Here is a 25,659-nt window from a genome sequence, read left to right as displayed (position 1 = left end):
TGAATGTGATGTGACTAAGTCTTTGGTGACTTAATAGGAAAACATTGTATGAGTAGTATTATGGGATGTTACTTATACATTGCGCTAGTGTGACTTGGGGTTTTTTTAGGTGATGGTTCTTATGTGAAGGTTGTGTTTATGACATGCTATGTCTTTATGAATATATGTGCTTAAATTGATGAAGGTTGTATTAATGTTAGCCTTTGTGACCTTAAGGTGATACTTGAGTGCCGATGGTGGAATGGGACACTATTCATGCATGCTATATAGAAGAATACACTTGTGCATTTAAAGAATATTATTACAAAGCAAAATATAATCTTAATGAAGCAAAAGAAATAAGACAACAATATTTTACAAAATTACCAGAACCATTTAGTACAAAAATAATTAAAGATTGGGAGAATGAAGGGCTTACAGATACTTTAGGATCTAGAATAAAATTCTTATCTCATTGGTTTACACAACTATGTGAAAGCCAAAAGGAAAAATTAAAAATGGAAAAAGTATTAAATAAAAATTTATCATGTTGCAAAAATAAAATGGCACCACAATTTGGATGCACATATAAAAAACAAAAACCCAAAAGATATAAAAATTATAGAAAAAATAAAACTAAATATAAATATAAGCAGCCAAGACGAAGATATTACGTAAAAAATTATAAAGTAAAAAGACCATATAGACCAAAGAGGAAAATATCCCAATGTACTTGTTACAATTGTGGAAAAATAGGACACATAGCTAAAGATTGTAAATTACCAAAAAACCCAAAAAGAAAACAAATTGCAGAATTAATTATAGACGATGAAAAATATATGCAAATAGAATACATAGACTATGAATTAAGTGAAAATGATAGTATATACGAAGTATCAGATATAGAAACTGAAAATGAAGAAGAAAATACTAATACAGATAATGATGAAATAAATGAAGAATAATGTCAGAAAGTGAAATAAAAATAATAACTGAAGAAAATTATGAAAATGAAGAAATATCACATCAAAAAATCATATTTGATAACACAATTTTTGAACAAATAAAAGGAAAAGAATTAGATTTAAGCGTTGAAAAGATACTTGAAACATCCTTATTAAAAAATTTGTTTAAAAGACGAAAAGAAGAATATTATGTAGTTAGTCAGAAAGAACATGCCATAGATTGTAAATATACAAGTGGAAAAGCATATATACCTATAATAAACAAACGAATAATAAATAAAGAAATACAAAATATAAAAAATAAAGCAGATATAAAATATGTACATTTAGGAGGAACAGAAATACTGATAAAAGCTTGTTTCAGAGAAGGAATAGATACACCCATTGAAATATATCTAGCAGATGACAGAATAATACATCCTATAGAAAAAAGCGTAATCAGTGCAGTTAGAGAAAATTTAATATACCAAAAATTTAAATTCATAATAAGTGCTAATTACACAGTAGCATTAACAGATACAAACATAGATAAATCATTAGTACTATATTGGAAATTATCAGGAATAAAGTTAGCACCAGGAAGTAAAATATTTACAGCGAGATGTAAAAATCTATATATATTAACCACAAAACATAAAATAACAGCAAGAAATAAAATTGATAAAATAAAAATAGAAAATCCTTTCGAAAAAATAATTACTGTAATAGACAATAATGACTACAGCTATAAAGAAATTGACATGGAAGAAGATTTAGAAATAGTAAAAGAAAGATTAAGTACTTCAAGCGTACCAAATACACTAACAAGAGCTACCTCATCAAGAATGAGTACATCTAAAAGAAAATATGAAATGCCCCAAGAATTATTAGAAGAAATAACACCTAACCACTATTTTATAACAGGAATAATGGATCAAAGAAAATATAAAATCTTAATAAATACAGGACAAGAAGAAAATCATATAACAAGAGAACTAGTATTAGAAGAAGAAATTATAAAAACAGGACACACATACCCTGGATTACCCAGTGAAATAATAAACACAAACGAAGAAACAACAGAAAAAGAAATAATTATAGGAGGAATTCCATTAAAATTACAATTTAAAATATACGAAGGAAATTATAATATCACGTTAGGAATAAAATGGTTAGAAAAAGTTAAGCCATACAAAATAGAAAATGAACAATTAACAATAACTTGTCAAAATAAGAAAATAATCATAAAAAGAACAAAATGAATAATGAAAATATTTATTCTTGCGAAAATTATTGTAGAAGGATATTACAACAGATATTATACACCTATGATAGATACAGGAGCAGAAGCAAACATATGTAAATATAATTGTCTACCAGAAGATAGATGGGAAAAACTAAAAACACCTATGGTAGTAACAAGATTTAATAATGAAGGAAGTATGATAAAATACAAAGCAAAAACTATAAAGATACAAATATGGGATAAAATACTAACAATAGAAGAAATCTATAATTTTGAGTTCACAACAAAAGATATGTTACTAGGAATGCCATTTTTAGATAAATTTTACCCACATATAATAACAAAAACACACTGGTGGCTTACTACACCTTGTGGAAACAAAATAGGAGCAAAAAGAGTAAAAAATAAACAACGAAAAGCTATGGAATGGATAAAAGGTAGTGAAAAAATAAATCAAGAAATAAAAAATATAGAAAAAGAACAAGAAACACAATTGAAAATTATCATATTTACAATAGACAAAGTTAAAATAATTAATGAACAACTAGAACAACTATATAGTGAAGACCCATTACAAGGATGGGAAAAACATAAAACAAAGGTAAAAATTGAATTAATAGATGAAAGTAGTATAATAACATAGAAACCATTAAAATATAACTTCGATGATCTACAAGAATTTAAAATAAATATAAATGAATTACTGGAAAAGAATTATATACAAGAAAGTAATAGTAAACACACAAGCCCAGCATTTATAGTTATAAAACACAGTGAACAAAAAAGAGGCAAAAGTAGAATGGTTATGGACTACAGAAATTTAAACGGCAAAACTAAAACATATAACTACCCAATACCAAATAAAATACTTAAAATAAGACAAATACAAGGATACAACTATTTTAGCAAATTTGATTGCAAATCAGGATTTTATCACCTAAAAATAGAAGAAGAATCTAAACAGTTAACAGCATTTATAGTACCGTAAGGATTCTATGAATGGAATGTATTACCATTTGGATATAAAAATGCACCAGGTAGATATCAACACTTTATGGATAACTATTTTAACCAATTAGAAAATTGCATAGTATACATATATGATATATTATTATATTCTAAAACACAAGAAGAACATATAAGATTATTAGAAAAATTCATACATATAATAAAAAATTCAGGTATAAGCTTAAGTAAAAGTAAAGCAGAAATAATGAAACCACAGATAGAATTTCTAGGCATACAAATAGATAAAAATGGAATAAAAATGCAAACTCACATAGTACAAAAGATAATCACCCTTGACGAAAATATAGATACAAAAAAGAAATTACAATCATTTTTAGGACTAGTAAATCAAGTAAGAGAATATATACCAAAACTAGCAGAACATTTAAAACCACTACATAAAAAACTTAAAAAAGATGTTGAATATTATTTTGACAACAAAGATAAAGAACACATAAAGAATATTAAGAAATTATGTAAAAATCTACCAAAACTGTATTTTCCTGATGAAAGTAAAACATTTATATACATAGTTGAAACAGATTCGAGTGATCACAGTTATGGAGGAGTACTAAAATATAAATATAACAAAGAAAAGATAGAACACCATTGCAGATATTACTCAGGATCATATACTGAAGCACAGGCAAAATGGGAGATAAATAGAAAGGAACTATTTGCATTATATAAATGTTTACTAGCATTCGAACCATATATAGTTTACAATAAATTTATTGTAAGGACAGATAACACACAGGTAAAGTGGTGGATAACCAAAAAGATAGACGATTCAGTTACAACAAAAGAAATAAGAAGATTAATATTAAATATATTAAATTTTACATTTACAATTGAGATTATTAAAACTGATGAAAATCTTATTGCAGACTACCTCTCAAGAAAGAGATACAATGAAAGATCTATTGGCAATGATGACAAATCTATGCCAAAAAATAGAAAAGATAGAGACAGATAAACAAAATCTGAAAGCTAACAGTCAGCAGCATGACTCTAAACATGCGGAGCTACGTCGTCCGGCAGACGAAAAACAGCCAGAACTAGAAGGAGACGATGGGAAACTCCAAAAAACCCATAACAATGTTTGTTTAAATACAGCTGCAGGTACGAGCAAAAGAGTTACTGAAAAACCAAAAAATACAATTTTAAACCAGCTATTTATAAAGCCATTTATCCAAAAACCACAAATACAGATACCAGTAGAACCGCAAACATCTACCTACGCAGTTAGCCTACAAAATGACAAAAAGAGATATAACTACATTACACAATCCTACATTGAAAATATATATAAAATCCAGACATATTTAAACCTAAACCCAAGATCCACAGAGACAAAAAATCCCGAAGAAGATTACATAACCCAGAAGCTACAGGGATACAACAAACTTATAGCACAACCTAAAACCAACCCAAACCTAGTAAAGACATGTTACAGTTACGGACTACTAAATACAGTATATACATATACCGGAGAAGAAATAATTGGAATACCGGAGCTACATAGAGCATTCTTGACATATAAAAGAATTACTAAAGGGAACCTATTCTATATAAAATTCTATACAGCACCAGCAGAGATACTATACGAGGAGATAAAATCACCAATACAAGTTGTAAATATAGGACTAACCAGAGATATGATTATACCGGAAGAAATAAAAAAACAAATCGAGATACCAAAGACAGAAATACCTAACTTTTATGCGAATAAAAGAATAATTGGTATAGCTACAATTATACAAGAGTTAGCAAATAATTATTTAAACGGCAATGCCATTTGGAGCTATTATGCAAGAGATCAGGTAATGATTTATGCGAACTCCAAAGAAATAAGGAAATCAGATATGGATGAAGTCCAACGATGGATTTTGTCATTACTAAAGCCAGAAGAACAACCAACTACAAGAGCCTTGAAGAAGGAATTTATTTTAGAAGAGCTACTAGTAAGATATTGCAAGCTTATCGGAAATAAGTACCCAGATCACAGATGCTCCAAGTGTAATGGAGAAGACAACGTAATACCAACAGTTGATTTGGGATAAGAACAAGCTACACCAGAAGATCCCGATAAAAGAAGATAAATTTTTTTTTTTTAGTGTTTATCGTTAATTTTTTTATTTATTTTTTGTATGTGATAAATGTCCTTATATGTTGTTGGGAATAGTATCCATGTCTATATGATGTATATGAACTATATTGTCCTTATTGTATAAAATTTTCATGAAGTTTTACCAAAAGACATGATGCATGGTTTCTAATTAAATGTTTCCTTTAACTGCATGTTTTTGCTTGGTTATCATACTTAGTGCATTTACTAGTACCATTCCTCTTCTTCTTTTTACACAAAGTTTAGGTGGTGATTGGTAGAGGACCTTTCTTAAAGTTAAGATCTTTTATATATACTTCCCAAGTTCAAGTGTGTACTTTCCATTCAAGGATCTTCATGTTAGGATGTTATTTAAGTTTATGTAATAGTATAAATTATTCTTTTAAGTTGTTAAGGGTCGTGTCCCTAATCAATTCTATTGATGTCAAGTGTAAGATGGCAAAAGAGACTAAGTGTCTTAACTATGTACTTATAACTTAATATGTGATGCTTTATCATTATTTTATGCTATAAAAAGTTCTAAATTTTCTGCTAAATTTATGACAATGCGATGAATGAATACTAACAGGCTCGTTCAAGAACACTGAGAGGTCGAAAACAGTGGTCACTTCTAGGAGGTGCTTCCCGGTCGTGACAAACTTTGTATTAGAGCATATGGTTATAAAACGTGGTTTTATGGTCTAAAGTCTCATACTGCCATGTCTAGTAGAATATTTTTCATCGGTGTGAGTTGCGACACATCTATGAGCGAGAGGCTATAGGAAGATAGAAGTTTCACTTTCTTTTACTCGTTCCGTTCCATTGAGCTAAACTCTATGTGATCTCTCTCTTATTTCTATTGTCCGGTAGTTTTCTTGACATGATTGCTTGGAAGGGTGATGTCTCATGGCTTGAGGCAGAAAAGGTGAGTTTTGATACTTATTAAGGTTATTGTGACTAGATTAGTATATGTAATGTGACACTCTGTAAGTCCATGACATAGCATAAATACTAATATGATAAAACAAGACTTGTGTCACTGTTTCTTATCCTAAATTAATGAAATAAAACTAGTTAGGAGGATTTAGAACCAAGACGTCAATAAACGTCCATGACGTTCGATGAACTAGTGACTTTATCTAGTGAAGTGCTACTGATGTTAGATTTGTTTTGTGGAATTTTCTAAATGGTTGTTCATGGTAAGATTATGACAATGGAGATTAATGCCTAAGGAGGGGTGAAAGGACAGGAAGATATAAGTTTCACTTTCTTCTTTACTCTTGTGTCGTGGCATTGAGCTTAACTCTATATGATCTCTCTATTATTTCTCTTGTATGGTGGTCTTCTAGACGTGATTTCTTGGAAGGGAATGTATCATGGCTTGAGGAAGAAAAGGTGAGTTTTGATGCTTATTAAGGTTACTGTGACTAGATTAGTATATGTGAATGTAGCACTCCGGAAGTCCACGACTTAACATAAAGCCTAATATGATGAACCATGACTCATGTAACTTTTTGTAATACTTAATTAATGAAATAAAACTAGTTAGGAAGTTTTAGAACGAAGATATCAAGAAACATCCATGACGTCCGGTGAACTAGTGACTTGATCTAGTGAAGTGCTAGTGATTTTATAGTTATTTTGTGGAAGTGTCTAAATGGTTGTTCATGGTAAGAGTATGAGAATGTACATTAATGCCTAAGGAGGGGTGAAAGGAATCTAGGCCAAGGGAGGAGTGCCAACCTTAAAGGGCAAGCCAAAGCCAAGAGGCCACGGCTGCCCAAGAAGAGAGGCTACTACCACACTCTTCATGAGCATGACCATGGTATGTAGTCATGACCACGGCCATGGTGGGTATCTAGTGAAGATGACTTAGCCTTGGGGAAAAGTGGCATGGAAAGCTAGCTACTGTCCAAGACACCACGAGCCACTTAATGACTCGTGGTGAACTTGACGAAAGGGAAGAGACATCCGCTTAAATGTCTTAGAAAATTGTTGGATGAAGGAGGCAGTCTTTGTGAGCTACTTCCTAAGAGCACCACGAGCAACTTAATGGGTCGTGGTGTTGCCTTATAGAAAAATGGAGGAGGCTCAATGAGGGAGCTAGTGCCGCACCTTCACGACAACCACCACAGTCCATCATGCACTTCACGGACCGTGAAGTAGGGCGTGATGATGGACGGGGCTAATAATGAATGTTAAATTAGACTTCACTTTTGGAATTCCAACATAATGAGGGGTAGTTTGGGTATTTTGGGGGTGGACTATATATTGATTTTAGGTGATTTTAGGTGAAATAATATTCTTATCCCACTCCAAAACTCAAACACAAATTGAAACCCACATTCTCCCACTTCCCTCTACATTCCAAGAAGCTTCAGGAAGAAGAAAAATTCTCCAAGACTTTCACTCAATTTTTGTGGTTAAAGATTCATTAAGGTATAAGTTCTTCACTCTTGGAATTCCTTTTCCAAGAGGTCCTTTCAATGTTGTTTTCTAAATAACTCAAATTCCTAGCGTTGTTCTCTACAATTGGGTTTTCTTCCAAACATGCACTTGACAACTAGTTATCACGAATTATGATTTCCTATGGCTAATTAAGTGTATATGGTTACGCAGTTGATGTTAAAATGTTGGGATGTGACCCAAATGCATGAATGAACTCATGAACGAACCCTTTCCCCTAACCTTACTTATGAATTTGTCTTGTAGATAGTTAGGGTAGTTTTTATTGGTCATGTTACTGTAAATTCACTATATTATTGAATGATTATGGTGAATTTATAGTAAGATATTAATGAAGATTATTGGAAGCAATAGGTAGTTCTTCTAAAGTCATGATTACTCTATTATGTTGATGTTGTTATGCAAATGAAGTATATGTGATGTGGTTATACCATATGATGGACTATGAACATGTTGCAGGTGAGATAAAGGTAAGGATATGATCATGCAAGGTTGATGATATTTCTCTTTTGTGTCTTAAACAATATGACTATGATATGTTTATCTCACTAATGCAGGGTTTTGATGAAGGAAAGTTCTCATCCTAAAATTAATGAGATAATGATCATGTTTATACAAGGAGTTAGTCTCCTATGACCTATGATTGATGGTTAATAATGAATTGAATGCATTTCAAAGAAAAAGGGGACTTTGACTTAGCATCGAGTGACCTAGATATTAGTGGTGTCCTTTCCCAGTTGGTAGGTAAGTTCACAATGACTCTCATGAGATAGTGGCTGACATGCAATATGGATTTATGAGTCTATGATATATCTCCTAGTTCCTTTAACTTTGTTGCCTCCATAGGAATACTAGCTAGTCGATCCACCTAAAATGTTATGTTCATGTTTTGGTTCTACTATGGCAAGTAGACCACCTTCTTTCGGTATGGGGTGTCATGACACCGGATTTCATGTTAAGCTCATATGGTCTAATATTGGTTAAGTCGATTGTTCCGGGAAGTAAAACGAATGTCAAAAGGTAAATAGACATTGACAAGGGTGACTCGAGGGGTCTACTTAGTATAGGTAGGTGTACGGGACTCTACCTAGACATTGCAAAAGTTTACTCTAAGGGAAGTCTTATGAGATTGTTCTTATGTACTATGACCATGAGGTGTATGATGCTTATGATATATGATGTTACTCTTATATGATGTTGGTTATTTTGAGGAATATGTTTTTCGTCTATATTGCTATATGTGGTGATGACTACTTATGATATATTTTATATGAAACAAAGTATTCCTTATGGTCTCCTATCTTGTTTACTTGGTTATTGGTAAGTGTTTTGTATGTTATATTGTTATGAACTACTGAATATGAAATGTTAATATGACGTTATGGTGATGTTGTCTTTGTTTATGATCATGCTTTATGTTGTTGTGATCTTTATCTTTTATATGCTCTCTTGTATGTGCATTGAAGGCTTCAAAATGAATTAGCATGCTTTATAAAGAAATAGTCCTTTTTAATGCATGCCTTCAAATGTTTTAGGTGCATATACCTATACTTAGCACAAGTGGTGTACTAACCCATAATATTTATATTCTACAATATGTAGGGTCCGACCATTCAGGCTTAAGAAGGTCTATTGAAGAAGCTTGGAACTCTTTCTCCAAGTGTTGGTAGGTCCTCATGTACGAGGATACTATTTTTTCACTACTCTAGCTATGAAGATTGTAATAGTCTAAGAGATATACCACTATTCCTTTTATCATTTGAATTCTAATGTAGTAAGGCCTATATAGCAAATTGATATTGTATTGGCTTAGTCCAAGATTCCTATATAGCATATTGATATTGTATTGGCTTAGTCTAAGATTCATACTCTTACATGGTTTTTATATGAAACAATATTGTTACAATATCCTATGTTTATTGTTTATGTGAACTAAATGAGAAGCCTAAGTAAGCTTCTATGTTAGAGGTTTATGTATACCTCAATATGTGATAAGCGAGAAGTCTATGTATACTTCACTTAGTATATGTAAATTTTTTTTATTTTCTGCATTTTTAACCTATGATATGTTATGAATAATGCTAAGCGCTTGTATAAGTCCTCTTGGAGGATGACGATGCTGATTACGTCTGGGAGGTGATATCCGGATGTGACAGTGAAGGTGGATTTGGAAGATTTTAATGTGATGCCATTTATGTCTATATGTGACCTATAAGATTTCAGGTACTATGTTGAGAAGTTATTTTGTGATGTAGTTCTAGCCTTATAAGGATTGTTATGTCTAAATGATTTTTTTTGGGATAAAGAGTTACTTTATGGTAATGTGCAATGATAGTAAAATGTTATGGTATAGACTTGAAAGGCCAAATACATACATAGGTCACTAAACTTGTTAGGTTTTCCCCCTTATATACCTCAACTATTCTATTTTCCTATTGAATCATTGAACCACCCATAACATGTTCCTTTGAAACGTTGTTGGCTGATGTGGAACCAGATTTGTTGTGGAGTATTAATAGAAGATATATGTGTTGTTCCAGAACTCATTTATCCGATTGATAAAGAAAATGTTCGAGAATGATTGTGTTTTACTTCGACTCGTTTGAACATTTTAGAAAACAAATGATACTGACAAACAATTTGTTTTTTTCTTCAATTAAAATCATTACAATACAAACACAATTGAAGGCATTTGCCATACAAAATCCAATCAAAATCAGCCAACAATGTTTAAAAGAAACAACTTAGTGGTGGTTCAATGATTCAAAAGGAAAATGACGTAGTTGAGGTAGCTGAAAGGAAAAAACCAATAAGTTTAGGGATCCGTTGATGAGTTTTTCCAGCTTGAAAAGTTTTGGAGAAATGTGGTAAATAGTGAAAGTTGAATGTTGCCCTTTTTATATGACTAATGTTTCATGGTTGTCTTTGTGTGGATTAGAGTCTTTTGTATAGGCTTACTCCTAATAAGGGAAAATTTTGTGTTGAACTTTGTAAGGTGATTGTGAAGTATACTAGTTAATGGGAGAACCCTTATGACTAGTTGATTAGTTCCCTTACGAACCTATCCTAAAAGTTGGAAAAAGGAAAGAAGGGGTTTTATTCCATAAGTAGGAATTATGTTTTACTCCAAGGTTGACTTGGAGGGTAGTATGTACCCCTTAACTCCTAGGGAAAGGAAGAGAATTGATGTTTACCTACTTGAAAAGTGGTTAGTGTTCTTTTAAGATTGATCTCAAGTATGGTCATTTGAGGAAAGTGCTTAGATTGCACCTAGGCATGGTTGATTGGAAGATTCCACCAAAGGTGATGATATCAGTTGAAATGATCGAGAAGCTATCTTGCTTTAGTATTGGAAGAAAAGAAAGAGGCCTGTATGGAAAAAACTCTCATGTGTTCCCTTAAGGAAGCACCTAGCAAGGATGGTTACCCCAAATCTCTAGAGAAGAGGTAGTGGAACTTGAGGTTCCCAACATGTGTGTTATGTTTTGTAGAATCTGGAATTTCTATAATCCTAAGTGGGAGGGAGATAGATTAACTACCTAAGGTTATGGATCTTGTAGGATTAAATCCAAAACTACTTACCGTATAATGGCTTGGTTGTATAATGTGATGATATTTTGGAGTTACCCTTGGTAGCCAAGGAGTAATGATGTAACATTCTGGAAAATTACATGTCTAGTGAAGATCCCAATAGGTCTTTAAGAATGTGTATTAGGGATACATAGGCATTTCAATGCCCAATATTGAGAAATATTGGCATAGTATAGAAAATTGTCTAAGGAGTATTAGCCAATTTCTATATAATACCCAATAAGCAAAATATTGGGCATATTAGAAAATATTGGCTTAAAGGGTGTTAGCCATATATCTAAGTATTAATGAACTTGTTTACGAAATGTACCTGCAATGAAGACCCTAAGCTAAAATTCAGAAATCCATCAGTTGCAAACACATTAGGTACTAGACATCCAACTGTCAAGCCTAGAACCCTAAGTACAAAACCATTTAAAATGAGCATGTAGAGTGAGCAGTGCCCAAGGACATAGTGAGGGTCCTAAGGAAAATAAGTAAACATTCCCAAATGAACCATAAATAATAGTTAGTTAGGGAAATACAACTAACCCATTCGCAAGCACATGTGCAGGACATGTGAAAAAGCTGCCAAAGGAGGGGACCACCCAAACCAAATTCGGTTAGGGTAGTTAGGGGGAAAACGTGCACAAGGAACAACTCCATATGAGGACTAACTTCCTAACAAACTCTAGGTCCTAACTAACTATCCTAACTAGCTAAATAATCTAGGACTAATCAAAATTGACCCATTAGTTCACCCGACAACCTAGGACCAAAATCGGGTTGACACTAACCTAGTACTAGTTAAAGAGACAACCTAGTACCCAACCTAGGATGGTCCAAAAGGTTAGTTATGGTCCTAACAACTTAGGGGTACTTTAGTAATTCTCCAAGGTTACCTAATTAATCAATTTATAAAATTAATTAATTAATTTAAAAGGGATAAAACCAAAAGTAAAAAGGAAATTTTCAGATTTCGGTTAAGACAAGAAAGGGACTAATCTAGTACCTAACCTAGGATGGTACAAAGAGTAAGCTAAGATCCAAAATAATTAAGCGTACTTTAGTAAATAGCCTAGGATACTTAATTAATTAATTTAGCAACTTAATAAATTAATTTAAAGGGGCAAAACCAAAATCACAAAACAATTTCTAGATTACGGTTAAGACAAGAAAGAGACAACCTAGTATCTAACCAAGGATGATCCAAAGGATTAGTTATGGTTATAACAACTTAAGGGTACCTTAGTAATTATAACAGTTCACTTAATTAATTAAATTAGACATTCAATAAATTAAATTAAAGGGATCAAACCGAAATTTTTATGCTAACCTAGTACAATTCAAGAAACATCTTAGTACTTAACCTAGGATGGACCTAAAGGGTTGATTATGGTTCCAATGACTTAGGGGTAGTTTAGTACTTACCCTATGTCCATAAATTAATTAAATTAAGGATTTAATTAATTAAAATAAATTCAAAATTTTCACCAAAACCATAGTCAACACCAAAATTGCAGATTTTGGATCAAGTCAACATTCTCCTATGTTTAGTCAACTTAGGAGGGGCTTTTTAGTAATTATTTAATTAATATATTTAATTAACTTATTAAAACCTAAGTTGATTTAGTCAAGTTCAGTTTATAAGACTCAAAATCACGTTCAAACTGTAGTAAAGGAAACACAAAAATAGGAAGCAACGAATGAAAGAAAAAGTTACAAAATTTATCGATTTCTCTAGGGAGATTTCAAGGTTTCGTTCAAGGTAGTATTGGTAGATTAATTTACACTTAAGGTATGGGTTCCTCTCCTGAACTTCTTTCTCCAAGAGAACTTTCTTTCGAATGATTCAATGATCTTGAAAACTAGGGTTGTTTCCCGTCGTTTTTGTCGAACTACTTTCCATAGTATCATTGTTACGCTTTCAATGTTGAATAGGTTATAAATCATGTTGTTGGCATGTGGTTCTTGATGATCTTAATGTGTATATATTTTATTAAATAATGATCGAATGAACCTATTAATTGGACTTGTTTGATGCTAAGTGTTATTATGTGAATTAAAAGAATGGTACTATGTTAAAGATATGTCTAAAAATGTTATGTATGAAGATGTTATGTTCTGTTGTGCATACTTGCTGTAAATATGACGTTATAAAGATGATACATTCATCAAATGCTAATATGATTCTGTCCAAGATGTTTAAAAAAAAACGTTATGCCTAGAGTTATGTTATAAGGTTAGCTAAAAAGATCTCCGTGAAATCATAATTTAAGTGAATGTTTGACTTATGTTAATAAAATGCCTAACAAAATTATTGTTAAAAATTTAAATGGGAATTGTCTATAATGTTATCTCTAAATAAGTGAAAGACTGGCTAATGAATAATGTATCCCAAATGGAGCATGATTGAATGAATCTTTTGCTTATGCCAACAACACAGTTATGAAATCTATAGCCAATTATTTATGCCAATACTAATCTTATGCCAATAAATTGGCTAACACTACATTGTCAAACAAGTTATAGGTAATTGGATATAATATTATGTTAAATAACTAAAAGATTGGCTAATGTATAATGTATATAAACTTAAGAATGTTGAACATTAAAATTGGCTTATGCCAACAAGTATGGTTATGAAATGTATGCCCAATTTCTTTATTCCAGTACTAATCGTATGCCAATAAAATGTCTAACGATACATTGTATGAAAGTGATGCATGTAAATGTCCATAATAATATGTGAAATAATTAAAATATTGGCTAATGGTTCATAAATATTAAATTTAAATTTGAACATACGTAAAATTGGAACATGCCAACAAAACTGGTTATGTAGTTTAATATTCAAAGGTTGAGGCCAATATTAATCATATGCCAATCTTGTGTAGTTAGAGTTTCAAATGATAATATAAGCACATATCAACTAATTCAACGAACCCATAATCAAGGGCATGCCACTCATTGGGACAACTCCCAACATGCTTTAGAAGAATGACATATGAACTCATGAAACTCATTGAATGAAGTGCTCATCGTCCATAAATGATGATATGAATCTACTACACTGAATAAGTAAATAACGTGAGTTATAACATAATAAAGGGGTCTAAAGTAAGTAAGTGACTAATATGGGTTGTTAAAGGAAGTGAGACAAGTCTCACTTACACCTAAGCTACTATGTTAAAATAATACTCACGTATGAAGGTGTTAGAATGTGTGAGACCAGTCTCATTAACACCAAAGGATGATATGTAAGGAAAATTCATATTACATCAATGTAAAGTAAGGATGACCATTCATCAATAGAGTAAGTAAATATCAATCTAGAGGCAAGCCTCCATAATGATTGAGTCAACACTTAAAGATAAAGAAGAAATGAACATTCACGTAATGAGGTGAGTAATTATTATAATTTATGATTCTAATGAAAATGGTGACAACATGATAAGAGTCTAAGATCAATGGTGAGACAAGTCTCAACCAAGCCTAAGTAAAGGTCACTAAAATTACTCACCTAAGAGAGTGTTGAATATCAAGAGACAAGTCTCAATAATACTCTATATGTAAGTGTAAGGACAATTCACAGTTAATAGTAATGATGAGATCAGAAATCATCTAATAAGCAATGATTCCCTCATGCTAGAAGCAAACTTCTTTTATGTGTGAGATGAATGTAATGGAACTTTATACTGAACACCCATAGGCTAGCTATGAGTGGCGATTCCTTATTTCATGAAGGCAGAGGTTCGTGTAAATCTAATAAGATGAACTGTCCGTTTAGGTGGGTATGGGTCTCCTTATATCTCCTAGTTTTTGAACCTATGTTGCCAACATAGGGTTCTAGCAGGGTTCAATTCCCTATATACGCTAGCATGTTTTGGTTTCACCTCGGCCAGTGACTCCACCTCTTTTAGGTGTGGGGAAGACACTGGATTTCATGATTCTCACATGATCTATGTCGGTTAAGGTTGGAGTTCTCAAAGTATGAAATATAATGAAATGAACGATACCGAAGGTGTTTGTGCAAGACAATCAGGAGGTAAAATCAGATTCAAGTAATGACATTAGGTCATTCTTGGTCATTGGACTTCATGATCACGATAAGAGTCTTAAACTTCATCCTAGGTATAGATGGTTTTTACATCAGCCTACTAATGAATGAAATGAATAATCTGAAGTACGAATGAATGAATAAAGCACACTCTGTGTTTTCTAAAGAAGGCCCTCAGGTTGAGGTCCCATATGTTGGACCTCACTTGAGATGTATTAATGCTACATCAACAATTCCAAATTCTCGTGTATATGAAATGTATAATATATAAATCTTGAAAGTAATGAAATCAATGAATGATCAATATAGAATTGCTTATGAAAGGTAATGAATATATAGTGTAAAGAATGACTCACTGTAAGGTAGGGAAATCATTCCTTAGTCCTTGGATTACTTACATTGGTTCATTGTGGGTATGGGACTATAATGAATCATTACACTTGTAAGTAAAACATATGACCAAAAGAATTATTGAACTACAGAATAAGAAAATGAAAAAGACTTAAAAATAATCTAAGTGTACAAAGAGGAGATCTTGGCCTAAGAGGATCAAAAATCTCAAATCTTTGCCCGAGTTGTTCTTAAATTATGCTGATGATGCTAATGTCGTGTAATAATATAGAAAATGAGTTGTGTGCTTTGAATGCATTAAAACACATCATTTTCATACCACAATTCACAACTAACGATTTAGGAAAGTCTAGTGACTAGGCATTCCAGAAATAGCATGTTGTTTTGGAAGAGCTTTCTTTGATCATGCATAGCCTTACGTGTATGTATGAATACACCCATACATAGTACAAGTGGTGTAACCCCCAATATTTACTATTTTGTAGATGCAGCTTAAGGGACAGATTGGTGACTCTTGCAACGGTTTGGACATCAGCGTTTCTCCAGACCATTTGGGAGGTCCTCTTGATTTCGAGGATGCTAAAATTTTAGTCTAGCCTTAGTTTTATACAAATATAGAGGATGTTATCCATATAGTTTCTTTAGTATTTTCATTTCGAAGCTTTTGTAATAAGGACGTGTTAGGCAAACATATTTATGATAATGTTATTATTCTCTTTCGAATTGATTCTTATGATAGATGGTTGTTACATTTTTGTTGAGATTAGTATATTCTAATTCATGAAATATTATGAAGTCTATGTATACTTCATGCGTTTAAAAGTTTTAAATTTTATGCTAAAATTACCCATATGAATGTGATGAATGGAAGATGAGGCTTCTCTGCGACCTCTGAGAGGTCAACGATACCGGTTGCGATCTGGATTCCAAAATCTGGGTCGTGACAAATGAAGAGATCATTAGGTTAGGTAGTATGACCTAAACTGATTTTTATGAGTTTCCTTCAGGTGTTAGACCTAGAGAAATAGTGGTGTTAGATTGCTACCTATTGATGTTGAATTAGTAAGCTCCTTTTTATGAGGGTAGGTGTGAAATCCTCATGGTGTAAGATCATATTATGTGAGGAGTATGGAGGTTTAGTCTTGACTTGTTTCAACCGTGGATTTTAAGGGTAGGATGTGATGAAGATTTGATTAAATTCACCCCATGTGGGGGATAATGTGCCTACATGGTAAGGTTTAAGTGCCCTTAGTGTTCCTACTTTGAGATTCCTTTAACTTCTCCATGTTAAGAATCACTTTGAATGATGGATATGAAGTGGAGTGATTTAGATACTCATTTTGGATCTATGAAATTCTTACCTAACGGAGTGTAGTGATGATTTAGTGAGAAATGGATCCTCGTTTAGAGTTGAATGAGTTAATGCTTAAATGTTTTTGCATAAGATTAGATCCCAAGAGGGGGATGTTGTGCTTGACTAGAAAGTTTGGTAAACTAAAGTTCTCTTTGTTGAGATAAGTTGCTCTTAAATGGGTTTACCCTAAGTAGGGGATGATGCGTTGAGTAGTAAGGTTGTTGTATCCCTATCTTTTCCTTCTATTCTTACTGAAGCTTGAGACCAAAGAGTTCCTAGTAGCTTGTTCATGTCTTGGAGTCTTGATATGAGTATTAGTTGCATGTTCTCCATATGATATGCATGTCCTAGATGACAATATGTTATGCATGTTTAAAAGAATTCTTATTGTATGAAAAGGAATTTTTGATAATATTCATATTTCTCAAGTTGTTATGCATCTTTATATGGTGAATGCACATTTGATTTCATGAGATGCTTTAATGAACATGCTTGATTTCACTTTTGAGGTAAGGGTATTTTGACGCATATTGAGGTGATGAGTTTCTTTAAATGAGAAAAGATAAATTCCCTTAAAAATACATGATTTTGTGAGTTGGGAAGTGTTATTATTGTGATATGTTTAGTGTGAACAACCATATTGACTTCATGAGGAATTGAGTATGAGCATGTTTTTGTTAGAAGTGGAGGAATTCTCCTTAAAATGAAAGTTACCTTCATGAAATGCTTATATGTGAATGTCATGATAACATGTTAGTATGTTACGGAGAAGGAAATTCCTTCTTCAACATAACTAAACATGGTTATGATATGTATGTCCTTGATGATATTCTGTCTAAGTTAAGGATTTTTGTTGACCCACATTTACTCATGATTTATGTTCATTTAGTAGGAGTTACTTATTTTCCTTGTGAGTTATAATATTGAACATTCTTATGTGTGATTTAAATAATATTGCATTTATGAGCCTTGATGATGAGATGAGGAATAAGGATCATGTTCATGTCCGGGGGAACCACTGGAACCTCATACCCTTGACCCCCAATAGGAACTTGAGCACCTTGTGGAACTTGTCCATCTTGGAGAACTTGTTCAACTTGAGGAGTAATTTCCTCATTCACCCTCTATTCTTCAGCCTTCTTTTCAACCATCCTTCTAGTATTGATTTTCCTATATATACAAGGAAAAACATTAAGAAAGGACACTCATAACTTTTTACTCTAGGCAACCCACAAGACTAGAAAACAAGGGAAACTCTATTTTCTTTTAACCTCTTGCTCATGGATGTGTCGCAGCTCACACCAATGAACAGGACTATAATAGACGTGAATTTTTGAGACTTTTCGATGCCTGAGTACTACTTGATAACCTATGTGATGATATCAAGTTTGTAAGCGCCTTCAAGTACACCCTAGAATCTAGAGAATTCTTGGGTAAATACACGCCGTACTTGACCTCTCAGAGGTCTTGTACAAACCCTTAGACATAATTCATTGCAAACATGTATGAAAAGTAGTGCGAAATTAACACTTTTCACACGAATAAAGTCTTAAAACATCTTCCATATAAAACTATTGAAAATACTAAGTCTCAACAAACGCCATTCTTAGAATCAAGAATACTTGGGACATGGCTGATACAATACGAATATAGAAAGTTAATGTGTATTACAATACTTTTAAAAGCAAAAAATCTAAAGATAGTAAAGTCCTCGAATCAAGTGAGTACATAACCCAACTTTGCTTGAAAGATTCCTAGTTTCCAAGCCTTGCTTCAATATTCCTCTCACCTTCCACCTACAACTTTAGATATAGACAAAATGTATGGAATTAGTATAATGCATGTACTAAGTATGGCTTAATGTATAAGATTATGAGAAACGGACATTTGTATCAAATATGCTCTTTTTGAGTAAAATATCAAGTCATAATATATAAGAACCACATATCACACCTATTTCACATATAAGACACATATCATAAGAGAACATCAAGAACACATCAAAACATATAACATGAGACCCTCCTACAAAAGGTGATTCTAATGCTCTCTTGAGTGAGTTATTAAAGGACCGCCAATACAATCCTTTCACACACACCAAAGAGATACTTTAGACTACCTAAGATAAGACTATTCCCATTTCATTAATCAAACTCTCTACCTATAATTACTCTAAGACTCACCTAAGTGAGAGCCGACAACGCCCATACACCCTCTTTAAGCCTACCTAACCAATCCTTAAAGCTAATCTAGATACATACCTTTTCATTAAAATACTTTTATTTAAGTCACTATGTCATTAGACCATTTAAGAGACACTCAACATTCAAGGAATTTCATATAATGGTCTTGGATAAGACCTAGGGAACCTACATACTAACATCTTCAAAGCCTATTCGTGCAATGTCTAGATAGCATCCTATTCTACTAGTAAACTTTATAGAACTTGTCCAACACTAGCATATATCCCACATGATGAGAATAGGCAATAATCGAGATAGACCATACTAGCTAGGCATGAAATCTGGATTCATAAACCTACTCCAATGGATGGTGTTCTACTTGCAAATGGTAGAAATAGGACACATCCCATGTAGGCACATGGTTAAGGAATATCAAGGGTTTCTTTGTACTCTAGCCTCCTTCTTAACTAGAGCTACTACCCAAACATGCTCAATCGGTGTTAGCCTGTGTTCTCAAAGAGTATTTTTCAATAAAGGAGTATATGAAGAAGTTCCATGTTTTGTTCATTACCAAATCATAACACACCTTACAAAAGAGTGTCCACTAGGGCTGACTACAATGGATTAAGAGGATAGCTCAATTACTTTCCTAAGGATGATTTCATGTCGTTCAAGCCAACCACCCCTAAGTCCACCATTCACACAAGAATGATACTATTACGGGTTTCAACTTCAAGGATATCTTAACCTTCTTTCTAAAAGGTTTAACTTAAATGACCTTCTTTTCTATATTCAAGATCATATTCCATTCATACATATACATTCATGACAAAGGTTCTTTATCCTACTAAGTGAAGGTTTAATATTCACATTCTTCATGTATCAAGTAAGGGACACAAGTCTACCAAAACAAGAAACACCACCTTATCATCTTATAACATGTACAATATCATTCAAGTACATTGTAGGGTCACCTAGGCATACTCAAAAGTCACCGTATACACTACTACAAAACATCAATATAATCCATCACAAGGCTCATATAAACACTTAGGAAGGTTCATACTTCAATAGCAAGTATTCACATATATGACATCCCTATAGCCTATTATGATCACAATACTGAACTAGGAGATCATACTCCACTTTATCGATATAGATAACTCATATAAACCTTCAAAATGATCGCATAGCACAATTATAACATTATAATGACATAATACATAAAGTAATGCTGACGAGGCCACATTGTGTCACAATTCATAAAGTAATGCCGACGAGGCCACATTTTTCACAAGTATAGCACATAAGCAATGCCACCATAAGTGGACTATAAAAACATCATCAGAATTTGAAACTAAATTTAGTAATAATTTACTTATGAATTATGTTGTAAGGGTCGTGTCCCTATTATAATCTAATGATGCTGAGTCTAGGATGGCAAGAAGAGACTAGAGTCTTTAACTATGTATATAGGATATTATATATATATATATATATTGGAAGTGATGTTCTAGCATATGATGTGTTATGAAAGTTCTAAATTTTCCACTAAATTTACCTATGACAATGTGATGAATTATCACTATGGGCTTTTATAGGACCTCAAAGAGGTCAAGTACGCCATGTTACTTCTAAGGGGTGCTCCCCGGTTCTGACAAACGTGGTATCAGAGCATGAGGTTATGAAAGATGTTTTAGGTTCCAAATGTCTTATATTTTCACATTTAGTAGAGTCTCGATCATCTGTGGTGAGTCGCAACATATCTATGAGTGATAGGCTATATGGCGGTAGAGTTTCCCTTCTTCATCACTCTCATGTCGTGCAATACAACGTAAATCTATAATATCTCTCTCTCTCTTAGGTTTTCTTATTCGGTTGTCTTTTGGATGTAATTGCTTGGATGAGATGGTATCTCTATGATTTAGGGAGAAAAGGTTAGTTTTGATGCTTATATTTGTTTTATGGTTTCAGGAGTATGTGTGAAGGTGAATTTTGGTATCCTTTGATGATGTGATGCTATTTATGGCTATAGCTATGACTTAGGTGAGATGACATGATATGTGATGATTTATGCTATGATATAGTTAAATCTTATTAAAGAAGTTGTCTAGTGGAATTGAGCTTCCTTTTTGGATTATACGTTGCTTTATGATTTTGTAGGATGATAGTCCTTTGATATGGGTTAGACTTGAAATGCTTTAGGAAGTGTGAGAAATGGCAAAAAATGCATGTTTCCTATATATGTATGTTTAATAGTGCAATGTTGCCTTGTATGTGTAATGGTTCATGTGTTGCTTTATATGTGTGATGCCTTCATAGTGCCTTGTATTGATTGGAGTCTTTTGTATAGGCTTGGTCCTAGAAGTGAAGGTAGTGTATTTAATTCATAGGGTGATGATGTGGGTTGGAATAACCTAGAATTGACCTTACCTTAGTATTGAAATAAAAGAAGGAGGCCTTAAGGCTGTCTCCTTTATTGTTTCCCCTAAGGTTTTGATGACCCTTGATATTCATGGTATAGTTGATATCTTATGTGGTTGGCTAATATGACCTAACTTAAATGTTACGGATTTCCTTTAGGTTTTGAACTAAGAGGAATGAGGTATGAGGTATTATCCCTTGATTATTAAGTTGGTAGATTCCTTGATGAAAGATTAGGAGTGAGAACTCTCAAGAATGTGGAACCTTCTTGTGTGAGAAGTATATAGGTTGGGTTTGACTTTCCTTGACCTTGTGGTTTAAAGACATGATGTGATTAGGCTTATCCCAAGTGAGGATAGTTTACCAAGGTGATAAGGGTTAGAACGCCCTTTGGTATTCCTATTTTGAGTTACTGCAATTCCTTTTAGTATGGTAATCACTTCTAAGTGATAATGAGGGAGGTTGATAAGCAAAGATCCTCTTGAGGTTGGGTTAAGTTACTCTCAAATGGGCCTACCTTAAGTGGTGGATAATGATGTGAGTACTAAGGTTGTAGATATTTCTATCTTGTCCTTCTATTGTTACTTGAGCTAGAAATTAAAGATCTTCCTAGAAGCTTGTTCATGATAGGAGTCTTGCATTAAAGTATGAATTGCATGTTCTCCGTATCTTATGTATGTATCAAATGACACTATGTTATGCATATTTTGAAAGTTCTAAATTGCATGAAAAAGGAATTTTGATCAAATTCATGTTTTGTCATGTTGATTGTGCATCTTGATATCATAGTTGTGCATTTAACTTCATGCGATAAGGTAAGAAACATGGTTGTAGTCACTTTTGATGTGTAAGGTCTAGCCTTATAGTGAGAAATTGAGCCTCTTTAAAATAAAAAATGTTGAATCTCTTGAAAATTGTGTGACTTTTATTGTTTGAAAAGCATGATGGTAGGCTCACTCTTGAAAAGTGAAGGCATGTCTAACTAGTATCCTTGTGCGTGCCTAAAAATTTTAAGATTTTCCCAAGTTGATACATGTTTATGACTGCTAGTGTTATACTAGAAATTGAAATTTTGTGAAATGATTTCCTATTTTTGTAATGTGTGTGGTGTGATTTACCCTTTTGACTTCACTAGGAAGAAAGATTGAGCATGCTATGGTTAAAAGTTGAGAAACTCTCATTTTTTTTTATAGTGAACTGACCTTTGTGCCTTGCTTGGGGTAAGGACTCATGAGACATGTAAGTGTGTTGAGGAGAAGGACATTCCTCGATGGACACAACTAAGCATGGTATGGTTGAGTATGACAATCATGGCATTAGGTCTTATTAATAAAGATCCTTGTTTATTCACTTAACTCTAGTCTATGTGCATTGAAGTATGAGTGTTTACTAGTTTATTGTATTGTTGAATCTGCCCAAGTGTGATTTAAATATTGTTGTGTATTGAGATCTTAATGAATTGAAATGTGAAGACCATGTTATGATTAGGAGAAGTATGTTCCTCTTATGTACATGAGAAGTGCCTAAGTGTTTGATGAACTTTGAAAGTGAGTGAATAAGAATTTTTGCTTGCTTGTGTTGAATTTAGTGCTAAATGGTTTGAAGTTTGTGTTCCTTGTCTGTTTGGTGCATTGAATTCTATGTGATAATGTTATGAATATTGTGAGCTGCTGTATGATTCATTGAAGTCCTTGTTGTGATTAAAGTGTTCCAAGTGTCATTTGAGGATGAATTTTCCCAAGTAGGGGATATTGTAAGACCCCCAAAATCAGTTAGGGTGTCTAGAGCCTCACATGTGACTAATAAGATTTTTAAAATGTTTATTAAGTGTTTTAGATTATGTATGATTGATTTGAAGTAATTTGGAAGTCAAACATCCAAGGCGTTCGAAAATTAGCCCATGAGACGTTCATGTGCGACTTGAGTGTTCCTAGCATGTTTGGATGTGTTGCGAGTTTTGTTTGATGCTCAAACTGATGTGGTAGGTCCTTGACATGCTAAGGTGTATATTTATGTTGTAAACGTGTGGGTACGACTCTCCAAGATCCCTGCAAGAGGCCTCAAAGAGGACCAAAGGCTGTCGAGACGCTACCTTGGCAGTGTCAATCGACAAGCCCAAATAACGCCTCATTAGTGCACCTATGCCCTGTCGATGGGGGGCATCGTTCAATACATAGACTAGTGAAGGGCAAGCCATTTGACAGGCCTCATACCCAAACACCGACCAATAGTACGGTCTATCGTTGGACCTACTGTGCGTTGATTCAACATGTGTTAACTGCCGACGAACTATTTTATTGAAGGGGTGAATGAAAAAGTCACCCCACGTCCTAAGCTGACTCAAGGTTGTTTATTTGGTTGTTTTTAGGTATATTAAGTTTTTCCATAACGTGACAACCCCATTCCCAATCAATGATTCAAAAATTAGACTTCCCTCTCATAAAATATCTTCTCTGGAAACCTCCATTGGAGATGAAGCTCAAGAACAACCATGGTGATGAATAATCAAGATTTCTTCATCCATTTTTGGTAATTTTCTTATGTAATGAGGTATGTTGATCTTTTATATCTATATAATCTTTAATCTAGAGAGTTATTTTCAATGTTTTCAAAGAAAGTTGATGATCAAATCCGCAATCTTCCAATCTAGCCATGGGTTGATGTACCGGGGTTTCACAGTACTTTCAATTCTTTTTCCATAAAATTGGTTTGTTGCTAGAGCCCTTTTGTAGTAATTTTAATATGTTTTGTCTTTGTTTTGAAGGAAAGTTGTCCAAAGTGAAAATGCAAAAGGCTGTGAAGAATCAGTGATGAAGTGACCCACGAAGCCATCGACGGACTGTAGGTGGTGACCGTCGATTGAAGGTTCTGGTATATGGAAGAAACTCGGGGAATTTTGACTAAGTGTGGGGCTACGGAAGGATCGATGGTTCATCAACTGATTGACGGACCGTCCTAGCGAAATGTCGATGTGATCGGAGACTGTCCCAATATCTAATTTTGAAGAAAAACTAAGTATGGAATGACGAGAAGCATCGACCGACCGTAAGTTAGTCCGCGGACTGTATTGTTGGTCCGTCAATATGATCAGAGAAGGTGCAAAGTGAAGGCTTAGAAAAGATGCTAAGTCTTGACCGATGGAGGCAGTTGACGGTCCGTTGTTTGATATACAGACCATCTGTGGGGGGTCGTTGATTGAAGCCACGTTTTGGACAAACTTATTTATTTTAACTCCTTCAATTTAGGACTCTTTTTATTACAAATAGGGTGAAAAACCTTGTTTTTGGGGTTGGATTCTTTTAGTAATTTCATACTTTTGTTCTTAGAGATTTTTTTTTGCAATAAATTCAAATTTCCAGATTCGGTTTTCAATATAATTGTGATATTTCAAGTTGAATTTCTAGATTTTCTTCGAATTTGTCAAAGTAAGTTCATGATTTGTTATTTATGAATAATTTATTGTGTTCTTCTAAGAATGGGTAACTAATTCCATAACTAGGGTTTTGGCAACCATAGGTGATTAAAAAAATAAAGCTAGCTAAATAACAATTCTCAAATAGGTTATTGCATGCATCGAAAATTCGTTAATATAGAAGTCTTTTTAACGAGTGCACGCGTTAGAACTCACCTTATTGCTGCTTGCGGGACCAAGGAGGTAGTTAATAGGAAAAGAATTATCGACATAGATATAGTTGATACTATCTAATAGGCTAGTTTCGATTGGTGCAAAGTAATAAGTAAGCCAAGTATCGAATATGATGCTTAATATGAAGTAAAGGTAAAGGTTAGTAACATAGACACACGTAGCCGGACCAAGGTACGGGGTTAAATTCACTAAATGGTGGACCAAGGATTTCGAGATACATAACTTATCACTTTGCATGCAAAACACTAGGAAAGGTTATAGCTAGGATTATGGCGTTACGAACTTATGGGGAACAATTACACCCTAGTTTCTCTCACAACT

General features: G+C 33.3%; 1 protein-coding gene across 1 annotated transcript; it reads left to right on the top strand.

Annotated features, from left to right (window-relative positions):
• Positions 1 to 4,088: 4,088 nt before the first annotated feature.
• On the top strand, positions 4,089 to 5,240 carry LOC114075231. The gene has a single exon (XM_027913641.1). The coding sequence runs from the start codon at positions 4,089 to 4,091 to the stop codon at positions 5,238 to 5,240; it is 1,152 nt and encodes a 383-aa protein (XP_027769442.1).
• The last annotated feature ends 20,419 nt before the right edge of the window (positions 5,241 to 25,659 follow it).

The sequence above is a fragment of the Solanum pennellii genome, chromosome 1, assembly GCF_001406875.1.
Source record: "Solanum pennellii chromosome 1, SPENNV200".
Classification (NCBI taxonomy): Eukaryota; Viridiplantae; Streptophyta; class Magnoliopsida; order Solanales; family Solanaceae; genus Solanum; species Solanum pennellii.
The sequence above is the reverse complement of the archived record's forward strand: the minus strand, read 5'-3'. Positions and strand labels throughout refer to the sequence as shown.

Bases quoted from the DNA above. Each gene is read 5' to 3' on its own strand.
- LOC114075231 (XM_027913641.1), top strand. From the start codon at position 4,089: ATGAAAGATCTATTGGCAATGATGACAAATCTATGCCAAAAAATAGAA.